At 32.0% G+C, this 12282-nt stretch overlaps 1 protein-coding gene across 2 annotated transcripts; it reads left to right on the top strand.

Annotated features, from left to right (window-relative positions):
- The first annotated feature begins 1350 nt into the window (after positions 1 to 1350).
- Positions 1351 to 5505, top strand: LOC124821262 (ACT domain-containing protein ACR10-like). Of its 2 annotated transcripts, none has more exons than XM_088097378.1 (6): positions 1351 to 1704; positions 1780 to 1998; positions 2291 to 2396; positions 2770 to 3106; positions 3382 to 3666; positions 5161 to 5505. In XM_088097378.1, exons 1-6 carry the CDS (start codon positions 1551 to 1553, stop codon positions 5209 to 5211), a joined length of 1152 nt encoding a protein of 383 aa, XP_087953504.1. In that variant the 5' UTR covers positions 1351 to 1550; the 3' UTR covers positions 5212 to 5505. The 2 variants fall into 2 exon arrangements, with proteins under 2 accessions (XP_087953504.1, XP_047149082.1); XM_047293126.2 differs by lacking the exon at positions 5161 to 5505 and adding an exon at positions 4048 to 4476 and having other exon boundaries at positions 1354 to 1704.
- Positions 5506 to 12282: the final 6777 nt, after the last annotated feature.

Here is a 12282-nt window from a genome sequence, read left to right as displayed (position 1 = left end):
TTTCAACTTCTAAAATTTTCAAAATTTTTACAAAAGCTTTTAATAAATTTTTATTTTATTTTTTAAATGGGTCTCATTAAATTAATTACATCATTTTAAAAATTTGGCTTGGGATAAACCCTTAACACTCTTAACCTGTTTTCCATGGCTTACCTATTTCCTTTTGCTATCACTTATCTTGAATTACGTATTTCACAATATTTATAAGAATGTGTATTGTCATTTACGTAAAAGAAAATAACACACCTCATATTTTTTTTGTCGGTCACAAGTATATTTTATTATTTATTTTTATGCTTAATAAATTACTCGGATGCTTTAACTTTAAAATTGTTCATGTTAAATTGCTTATCCAAATTTATTTTTGCCAGCAGTGTTTTGTTTCATTCATCCTTAGAATTTTAGGGTACGTTTGTTGTGCATTTTCTATTTTCTTTGATATTTGATAGTATAATCCACTGTCGTTCAAATTCTTAATAATATTAAAATTCAAAATATTTTTATAATTTATTTATTAATTCATTCGATAATTTTAAACATATATTTTGGGTTTCATTAATTATTTGTACGAGTCATGGTATGTTTTAAAATAAAATTAGTTGTGACTGAGTGTTTGATATAGGATTTTGTATTATATATTTTCTTAAAAGAAGTGATTTACACATGAAGAACAAATAAGACTGTCATATTACTAATGAAAACCATAGGCCGACAAGGACAACAAATACTATATAGTATTATAATAAAATTGTTATTATAAACACCATCATTTAAGTTAAAAAAACTTAATTAATAATTTGATTCTTTTATTTAGTTATTTGATTTATTTTCATTCTTACATTTATTTTTATTCAATAATATTTATTAAATAAAATAAATTTAATACATTAATACTGTTTAAAAAATAATCATGTCTTAGTCTAATAAAAATCTTAATTAATAATTTAATTTTTATAGTTTTATTCTTACTCAATTAATGTATTATACGAGGAATGAAATCAAACTACATATCTGTATTTAAACAGTATAAAAACAAAGTTGAGTAAAAAATATAAAAACAAAAATAATCAAAAGTTCAATATGAATTAAATTTTTTATTAAATTAACATAAGATGATATTTCAAACAATAAAAGTTTAATACTAGAAGAAACAACTTTAATCCTATTTAATAAATATATATTTGAATTTAATTAAATCCAGTATAAAATATAAGAATCATAAGAAATCAGAAGTTTAAATATTATACAAAATTAAAAATTAAGTTTAAAAAAAATTACATTCACAAATGTTTTAATTGCAATCAAATTAATAACATTGAAAAAATGGTTACAATTTTGACCCAACGGTGATGATATTGAAAAGCTGCAGTGATAGCAGTAGTTGTAGTGCAGAACTGGCATTCGTCTCGTTTTCTGGATATGTTGGTGGCTCCTAACTTCTCCATAATGATTCTTCAACACCACCAACCGCTGAGACAGCCTTAAACACTCCAACACACATAAAACTTTTGGTCTCATCCCTCTAAATCCACAATAACAAGATTTTTACCATGGGCATACTCTACGACGACGTGGTGATCATAAGCGAGCCACAAAAAGACGGCGACCCAACTGTTCTCACTGTCAATTGCCCTGACAAAACTGGTCTGGGCTGTGATTTGTGCCGCATCATACTCTTCTTTGGTCTCAACATACTCAGAGGAGGTACCCATGTAATAAAAATCTCTTTTTTAGTTTCAACTTCAACTAATTGTTTTTTTTTTTTGTTGTGGAATGAAGATGTTTCAACGGATGGGAAATGGTGCTACATAGTTTTCTGGGTCGTTGGGAAAAACAGGACGAGGTGGAGTTTGCTAAAGACGAGGCTGATTGAGGCATGCCCTTCTTGCTCCTCGGCTTCTGGAATCTCTTATTATCGATCTGAGTTGCAGCCCTCCAAGCCTCCTGATGTCTTTCTTTTGAATTTTTGCTGTCATGACCGGAAAGGGCTTTTGCATGGTAATTTTGGGAATTTAAGTCGTGATTTTTTCGCACTCTACATGTGTGTTGTATTGCTTTTTGATGATAGCATTTGGATTCTTTTGGATGGTTTAAGACTATGCTGATGTTTGATAACTTACTATCTTTATTGTTTCTGTTGAAAAGCCTGGTTTCTACGGTACTGATTCATGATATTGCAAGATATTGTAGACTAATGTGTTGGTGAATTTTAGATTGTTATTTTGACATTGATGTTTTGTGGAACTGGTAGACAGAACAAAATGACTGAACGTGTTTATAATGGTAGCAGATGTTACTGAGGTTCTTTGTGAGCTAGAACTTACTATAAAGAAAGTGAAGGTATCTACTACACCTGATGGCAAAGTGATGGATCTGTTTTTCATCACAGACACCAGGTTTGCATTTTATATTTGCTTTCCTATAACTGTTCGTTCATTTCTTTTGAAACTGCTTGATCTATTTGTTAAGACTGCAGTGTGCATATTACTATTTACATTTTGAACGAAATTAACATACATGGTTTGTAGATGAAAGGGAAATTAATCACTTGAACTCCAATCATCTCCCTTTTTAAGTATGAATCTCCTACACACAGTGTATAAATGGGCAAGTGGAGTAACATACAAGTGAAAAAGATCTAGAAACTTAAAGTTTGCAATGTTTTTTATGAGAATTAAAGTTTATTTGATGATGTCCCCTTTGATGAAAATTTTATCCCCTTTGAGAGCTTTAACAATAGTTTAATCCTTAATCTTGCATCCATATCAGAGAACTTCTACACACAAAGAAGAGAAAGGACGAAACAATTGAACATCTAATAGAGATTTTGGGGGATGCCATAATTTCTATTGACATAGACTTGGTTGGCCCAGAAATTACAGCTTGTACCCAGGCATCTCCATTGCTTCCAACTGCAATCACAGAAGATGCCTTTGATTTGGAATTGCCCGATTTGGCTCGGGGAGGAACTTTGAGGTCAGATTATGTTTCTGTCATGATGGACAATACGCTTAGTCCTGCTCACACCCTTGTCCAAATTATGTGCCAAGATCACAAAGGTCTACTTTATGACATCATGAGAACTCTGAAAGACTACAACATTCAGGTACACAAATTTGAAATCTTTATAATACTACAATTCTTAGAGTTGATTTTATGCTGCTATAAATTGATTTGTCAGAAGAAAAAGAATTGATAAACCAGACTTCATTTCATCTTGAATTTGTAGCTTTTGTACTCATATTACCAAAAATGAAAATTTGACTTTCTTTATATTCAGGCTATTTGCCTTTGCTTTTCTAAGCTTCATGAACACTGGCAGACATATACTTGGTCATCTTTAGTATCCTAAGGGTACAACCTTATTTGTCCTTCAACCAGATTTCTTATGGGCGTTTCACTACAAAACCTAGAGGAAAATGTGAGATTGACTTGTTCATCATGCAAGCAGATGGCAAAAAGATTGTTGACCCAAACAAGCAGAATTCATTGTCATCACGCCTTAGAATGGAACTATTTCGACCACTCAGGGTAGCCATTGTGAGTAGGGGCCCGGATACCGAGCTTCTGGTCGCAAATCCAGTGGAGTTATCTGGCAAGGGCCGACCTCTTGTTTTTTATGATATCACTCTAGCACTCAAAATGCTAGGCACTTGCATATTTTCGGTAATCGCTGATCTTAACACACATGCTACTGATTAATGAAGTCATAATTTGAATTTCCTCCATGTCATAACTTCCCACTTTCTTGATGTTCTTTGCTCTCACATTGACTAGAAATAAAATAAAATTATAGTTTATAGTATATAAGTGAGGTAAGCCTTACCTTATTACAAAACTGGCTAACTAAGGTGAGGTTTGTCCCTACTTATATACTATAATTTGGTGAGGTTTGTCCCTACTTATATACTATAATTTGGTGAGGTTTGTCCCTACTTATATACTATAATTTGGTTTTATCTTTAGTTGATACGGGATATCAATACAATCAGACACGTTGGTTTTACCAAATTTCACATTCTTTCATATGGTTCATTGTCAAATCAGGCTAAAGTTGGGAGACACGTAATTGGAGATCGTGAGTGGGAGGTTTATAGAGTCTTGCTTGATGAAGGGGAGGGGTTATCTTTACCAAAGAACAAGATTGAGGAGGGAGTTTGGAAAATGCTGATGGGTTGGGAGTAACCCATGGTTGCCATATTCACATTGCATCCTTTGGATTGGATCATCCTCTCTACCTGTGTACAGATAGCTGTGTCTAATATCATATAGTTTGTTGTTGTTAGGAGTAATTGTGAAATATGTAGTATGCAAAAGTGCTAGACTTTGCCACCATACTTTTGAGCTTTTCTATAATTCTAACTTTTTGTATATAAACGAGAAGGCAGTAACAAGTAGAAGACAGAAGATAATTTTTCTCAAGGGCGTTTAATTATAAATGAAAATTAAATGAAACATTTTAAAGTGATTATTATACCCAATTCTTGTAATAAATCTCTAACCTTAACATAGTTTTAAATATTAGTTACCCAAATAACATTCAAATTTGAAGATATATATTAAAAAAACTGATTGAATTAGTTTAAATGTTGATAAGGTGTCCCCAAGGAAATGGGGATTTTTTTTTCTTTAAATTGAAGATCATAAATTTAAGATAATTCATTATTTTCTTGTTTTACGTGCAACGGCTCGTAACCATAGTTATTCTTTCGGTTAGGGTCTTAGTTTTCTGTTTACTAACCAAGCTTTATACATATACCTAGGAGAGTTGAGCGTTTTCAGTTTTTAACTAGGAGCGTGCCTGTTTTCTTTGTCCTTTGACAGTATACATTTGTACTCTATCTTTGTATCTTGATGCAATTAAGAATACACTCCTTTCATACTCTTTGTTTTCTTTTCCCTGATTCTCTGTTACTCTCTTTTGGTCCTCTTGTCATAGCATCTTGATGATGGAGATTGATATCTAGTTATGGTTATGGGATTTATGCTGCACCACACTCTGAATCTTTTTTGGGTTCTTCCTTTCTTTTTTTTCCTTGTTTCTTTTTCCATGGAAGAAGAAAGTGCTACCATGGACAACTGCATGCATTTTCACCCCAGTTAAAATCTCACAACTTATCCACTAGTTCTTGATGGGAATAATTATCACTCATGGAGCAGGTTTATGGAAGCTGCGTAAAAATAAATTGGAGCTCGTTGAGGGATCTTTAACTGAGCTGACGAAATAAGACAAGAAATGATGATGTATCTCGAAGCATATTCAAGAAGAATTATCTATGTAAGGTGAAACAAAGCTCTTTCCCTTAGGTCATTGATATCCTGTCGTTGAAGCTGTCAAATTAATACTACTTTTCAAGGCAACTTCAATATTGTCAAGTCAGTAGTCAAGAAAGTAGATAGAGTTAAAGTAACCCTGAGTCGTCTCCCAACGAATATGGAATTATTTTTCAATATGTGAATCTTATGAATGTTATGCAATGCTCAAGAATGAAAGTGAGAAACTATGCTAATGGAATTAATGTTTGAAGAATGTTTAAAGAACAAAGAGGAAACTTAGAAACAATTATGATGAAATAGGCTAATTCCACTGTTTTTCCAAGATAGATTCATCATCGGTTATCCACAGATAATTGTTCAATTGATTATTGTTCAAGTTTCAACTTAATTAAAGTACATTTTTAATTAATTTGAGGGTGATCATGTAGTTAACCAAAGTAGATTCTCAATCAAATGCAAGACTTTTCTAGATTATTCACAATGAATTCAACCAAAGTACATTCTCAATCAAATTCTATTGTGTTTAATCATGTCTATTCTTAAATTTCCTAACCAAATTAAAACCTAATTAATTAAAGTAAATTCTCAATTAATTATAGTTGAAATTATCACCACCAACCAAAGTACATTCTCAACTTAACCTCAGAATCCATAATGAAACTACAGTGGAATAGCCCTAGAAGCTTAGCCCTCCATGAATGGAGTGAAACACATGATGAAATAAAAGTGAGAGGAGTGATGGATGCTTCCTTCTAGTGGAGGAGTCTGAGAATGAATGAGTTGTCATTTTTGCCTCCCTTGGTCTCTTTATATAGGCTTGATTGAGCTTGGACTATGAATCTTCTGTTGACAAGATATTTTATCTTATATCTAATATCTTCCAAATATTCCACAGATTTCATTGGTTTTTGAGAATATTTGATAATATCTTTTCTAGATTCAAAAAGATTTGGCAAATATTATCTTTTGATATTTATTTATATAGTTAAATAAGCTAATTATTTAACAATATCAAATAAAATATCTTAAGATATAGATTAATCATCTAGAAATCAATTTGTCATGGACATGCAAATGAAATCACTCTATTCTTGACATGCATATAAAATATAAATGTATTTACTTCTCCTCAACTCTCTTAAGTGTATTTTGGCTTGTGTTTACGCTCAAAATACCCATGTAAGTAGACACCCTTGATATTTAGCAAAACTCTAACATTCACATACTTCAGAAAACATACAATTATTGATCATGAAAGCTTTTTAAAGGTTCTATTGAGCCAAGGAAAAGGTAGGAATATTTTTTTTTGAAATTTCTGAGATTTTGAAATTGATATAGGAAGAGTAATTACACTTTATTTCAAAAACAACTTTATTACTTGCTCTTTTAAGGAAGATTTTTCTTTTTTCCTTTTCCTTTTTCTTTTCAAAACTATGACTTTTCATCTTCCTTTTTGCCAATCTTATTTATTCACCACTTACTTCTAACACAATCCATTACTCTTTCTTCTTTTCTAAGGTAAGGAACATATGATTTTTCTTCTTTTCTCATTTGACAATGACTGAAAACAAGGAAATAGTCTTAAGGCTCAAAGGATTTTTCAATGGATTAATGTTAGGCAAGTTTATTTGGCCAAGTACCTAAAACAAGAAATTTCTCAATCATATCAAATCATGCATATTCACCTCAGTTGCACAACACAGAATCAAGTTAAATATTAAAGTACTAACAAAACATGGGCAAATCACTCAAGAAAAATAGGTATGGCACATGATGGTCCATCCTTATCATTAGGCCCAAAACTCACATGGTTCAAATTCCTTTCACAAAAGATTTAATCAGGAAATTCTCAAGTCAACTCAATTAGAAAATCATAAAAGCAATCCACTCATATAAACATGACTCTTTTTTTTTTCTCTTGAATTCATGATCATCCTAATTGCTGATTCAAACTCTTAAATCCATTGCAAATATTTTAAAATAAAATAGGGAACAAAGTTAATTGTTTCCCCACACCCCCACACTTAAACTATGCATTGTCCTCAATATATGCCTTATATATAGAACGCAAAGAAAAAGTGTGAGGGTACTTACCTTCTTCATGGTGGAAGGAATGCTAGTAGGACTTCATCGGAAAAGTCATCCTGTATCGAAATGTTATCTTTTGTCTTTTCAATCCTACTAAGATGGTCAACTACTAAATTATGTGCCCCACTTCTATCTTAAATAGGAGTCAACTTGTCCTTCTCGTTCTTGACCATTGTGATTCCATATTTCTTGGGAACCACATGTATAAGGCTCACCCAAGTGCTATCAGAATTGAGGTATATAATACATGTTTGTAGCAACTTGGTGTCCTCTTTCTTTACAACTTCCATTAGTTAAGGATTCAGTCTTCTTTGAGGTTGTCTCACTAGTTTAGCATCCTCCTCCAAAATTATTCTATGCATGCAAAAAGAAGGGCTAATACTAGGAATATCTACTAAGGTCCAGCAATTAAGAAAAAGAAGAGAAATTAAGCAATTAAAACAAAACATTTTTATTGAAAGAATTTCAGAAAAAATACTAATTTCCTAATTATTAACAAAAACTAAAAATTACACCTAAAAACCTCTTTTTAACTAAAATTTTATAAAACTAAAGAATTAAGAGAAAAACATAAAACTAGCCTAATTCTAAGAAATTAAAAACTAAAGAAATCTAAGAAATGATTTTTAACAAAGAAAAATATGTAAAGCTAGAGTGTTATCACACCCCCACACTTAGACAAAAAAGAAAAGCAAAAGCAAAGACTCGATCTAAAAAGAAAAGACTAAAGACACACAACAAGAAACACTGGATTCTATCACAATTAAACTCAACTCTGCTAATTACACAACTACCAGCTATTTTTCTCTAATAAGAACTGCACAAACAAAATCACCAACTCTAAATCTAAGTTTCAGTAACTCTAACAAGTAAATAACAGTTAAATTCAACCAAACCAAGCAGAAAATTACAATTCAGAGAAGTAGCAGCCCAATTTCAACCTCACATGATAAAGTGTTTCTCTCAAAGCACTCAAGTGTTTAGGTCAACCTGTGTTTCACTCCACATAACATGATAGAACACAATTCACAACTTTGGAAAAATTCTAATTGACACTGCTTGAATCAAGATAACTCTATATCACTAGGACTTTCATGGCTTGTAATGTAATGGAAAATGGAAAAGGCAGATGGATGGGAAATAAAAGCAGAAACTGGAATGGATAAGAGAAATGTGAAAGAGAGGACAACTAGAACTCACTGCAGGTATTGCATTCTTTTCTTGGCCAGAATCTTTTTTTTTTCTCTTTCTTTTTTTTTCAGGTCTTTTTCTCAATCAATTTTCTCTTTTTCTCTTTTCCAGACCTTTTTCTTCTCTTTTTTAGATCAGATTTTTCTCTTTTTAGAGCTCTTTTTCTCTTCAATCTCACCTCTGACCTTACTCTTTTCTACTTTTTGAGTTCTAAATTCTCCCTACTTCTCACAAATCTCTCAAGGTTGCTTTATTGGTGGTGAAAAAAAGTATGTAATGGATGGAAAGCAAAGAAAAGGCTAAGGCTCAAATGAGGGTACAATGGAAAGAAATGTGAATGGAAAGAAGAAAGAAGGCCCAGATCATCTCTAAAATTTCATCAAGATCAAGCACACTCAAAGAGAATTAATACAAAATCAGAACTATGGTTACTATACATGCATGCATTCACACTAGAAAGAAAAAATTTGGCCCAAAACTCTCCAGGGTTAAAGATTTGTCAAAAATGGAATTGCTACTCTCTATCATGCAAAAACTGCTTATTTAGACTGAACTAACTGCAAAAATTACTGCTAGAGCTACATCTACTCAAATCTAGAGCTAAAGACACTATTGGCAATCTATCTTAAAGAAACAAAGCTAAGAAGTTAAGTAAATCAGCAAAGAATTGAATTAAATGTGAAACAGAGTCAAGAAAGAACCTAAAAGTACCTAAACAATATTACCTATGCTATAAACAACCTAGACAAACTAAGACAGAACAGAATGTAACTAAAAAGAACTCAAATCAATAACAGGGAAAAAAAATAAGCAAAAGCAAGAAGCAACAAGATACCTAAAGCAATGAACCTAAACCAATCAAAACAGATACGTAAGAAAAGAAAAGAAACCTAAGACAGTATTTAAGATGAAAAGAACCTAAAAGGGGATGCTAACTAAAGACTCAAACAAAACCTAATATATGAAAACTAAAGCAAGGAAACAAAGGTCAGAATAGAAAATAATGACAGAATAAGAACCTAGAATAAGAAAATAGGGATGAAAGAGTTCCAAGTAATCTGCAATCAGTCCTAAACTACCCAAGATTTTGTTAGAAGATAATCCTACTCTATTCCTATAACTTCCTAATCAAAGACAGATTAACCAAAGTAAGACAGATTCAGAACAGAACAAAACAAAAGCTAGACCCTAATGAAGGAAAACAGTAAAAGAGAACCTAAGAAGATCCTAATAAAATGAAAATGAATTGAAGAAAACCTAGAAAATTCTAAAAACCAGAACAGGACCTATTGTAAAGAGTCTAAAACAGAAAAGAAAAAAAATCAGAGAAATAAGAAAAACCTGTACTAAATTCTATTTAAAGAAACAGCTGAAAGAAATTTAACCTAAGCAAAGAAACAACAAGGTATCTAAAACAGGATGATATTCAACTAAACAGTTACTAAATACAAGTTAAAGAATCAACAAAAGATAAAAGAAAGTAATCCTAAACAACTTCTCAGAATCAGAAAATTGAAAGGAAAAGAATCTAAAATGAGTCCTAAAAACTACCTAACCAGATCCTAAGCAAACAAAGAATTTGAAAACTAAAGAACCTACAAAATTCCTAATAGAAATCTAAACAAAACCTATAATGAAAAGAAACTAAAGAAAATTCTATTTGAAAGCTAAAAAGAAGCTAGAAATTATAAGCATCTAAGAAAATTACTATTTAAAGGCTAAAACAGAACAACTAGGTATTTACAAACTAAAAGGCCATTTACAAACTCAAACAAACCTAAAATGAACACACTTAAGAGAAAAAAAATTTACCCCCTATCTACTACAAAAACAGATATCAACACAGATTTATCAGAGTAAAAGCAAAAATTTAAACTACAACCCCTCACCCCCACACTTAAGAGGCACATTGCCCTCAATGTGTGAGTGAGTAAGGTTTTCTAATCAACAAAAACATACTCAGATCAAACAGCAACAGATATGTACAAGAATAGAAACTGAAAAACACACAAAAAAAAAAAGCAATTGAACTAGAACAGAAACAAGACTTAAAAGTAAAACTACAAAACTAAAGAGGAAAAGAACTTATTCAGATTGGCCACAAATCAAAGTTAATTCTTTTTATTTTTATGAAAAACAACATATTATCTATCCTACTATTTACTATGCTACTTAAAGTTATGTAAACTACTATAAAAGACCTATAACTACTATTTAAAAGAAGGGAAAAGAAAGAGCTTATTGGATTTTCTCCATTGTACTCAGCTCCTTTGCTCAGAATCTCCATGGCTGCATTGAATTTCTCCTGCTCAAGCATTTGTTGCAGCAATTGCAACTTTCCAGTTAGTGTTTGCAGTTGGTGGTTGCTTGGAACTGGTGTTGGGCGTGTAAGCTTGTCACCATTAGCAACCCTCCTTCCTTGCACAGCCAGGACTGCATCTTTGCTATGAATGTCTACATCTATATTACCATCAATGTCTGCCATAGGTATATCATCTGCCACATCATAATCAGCACACATGAGTGAATTATCAATTAATACAGAGCTGTCAAAAGTGAAATCAGAATCACCCAGCAAATCATCAAAATTTAATGCATTAAAATCTGAACACCCATCAGTAGGTGTGTTTCTATGATTCACAACAAAATTCTCATCCACTAATTCAGAATTGCTAAGAATGACAATAAGAATATCAGGTAAGAGTTTCTGAGACTCAACATGTGTTACCAATGAGGAGCATTGGTAAATTTGAAGATAAATGATTTTGATGATGCTGCAACAAGATAGACTATTCTAATTGTTTTAAAAGCACTTTGTAGATAATAAATGTATTAGGAAAGGCTTTAAACATGTAATACTTAGAAAAACTTGTACTTCCAGAACTGTTACGCATTTAATCGATTATTAGAAGCTATAATCGATTATCCTGAGCTTTTCTGAAAACCTTGTTGGTCTGGAATAATCGATTATTACTCCAAATAATCGATTATCACTGGTTCTGATGAGAACTGCCAAAGTTTCTGGAATAATCGATTATTCCTCAGGATAATCGATTATCACTTTTGAAAAACCCTGTAACGGACTCAAATAATCGATTATCACTAACAATAATCGATTATCTGCGGCAGTTATAATTCATATCTGCGAATTCAGAATAGTTGGCTATATAAGGTTCTTCCAAAACTCTAAGAAGAGAACTCTGAGCTTTTGAGAATACAGTGTTATCTGAGGAAGTTCTAAAAAGCTAGTTCAAGTGCTTTGCCTGGTCTCGTGAATAGGAGAAGCTCGCGTTTCGTGTGTCGATAGTCGGAGCGGTTCTCTTCGAGTTGGCAAGGTGGTCATCTTCCGGTTCGTTCGTCGAAGGAAGGTTTTTTATTTGTTTTTATTCACTCTTATTGTAATTTGTAAAACTGTTTTTAGTGAAAACGTTAATCACATTTTATAGTGATTAACAACTGGACGTAGATTCTTTTGAATCGAACCAGGATAAAAATTCTGTGTTGAATTTTCTTGCTCTCTATACTCTTTACATTTTACGCATATCAACTGTTTGATAAATTTTCTCTAAGAAAATTGTTTTTCTAAAACGGACTATCAAAACTTGATTTGTGACCGTAACACGCTTTCCGAGTATTTTATTCCGCTGCGCGACTCTATAACGGTACCGATTGTTCCTACAATTGGTATCAGAGCTTGCTTTGATATTCTTTCAAACTTTTGCGAAA

This window comes from Vigna umbellata, chromosome 8, assembly GCF_029865625.1.
Source record: "Vigna umbellata cultivar VRB3 chromosome 8, Vumbellata_1.0, whole genome shotgun sequence".
Taxonomy (NCBI): Eukaryota; Viridiplantae; Streptophyta; class Magnoliopsida; order Fabales; family Fabaceae; genus Vigna; species Vigna umbellata.
The sequence above is the reverse complement of the archived record's forward strand: the minus strand, read 5'-3'. Positions and strand labels throughout refer to the sequence as shown.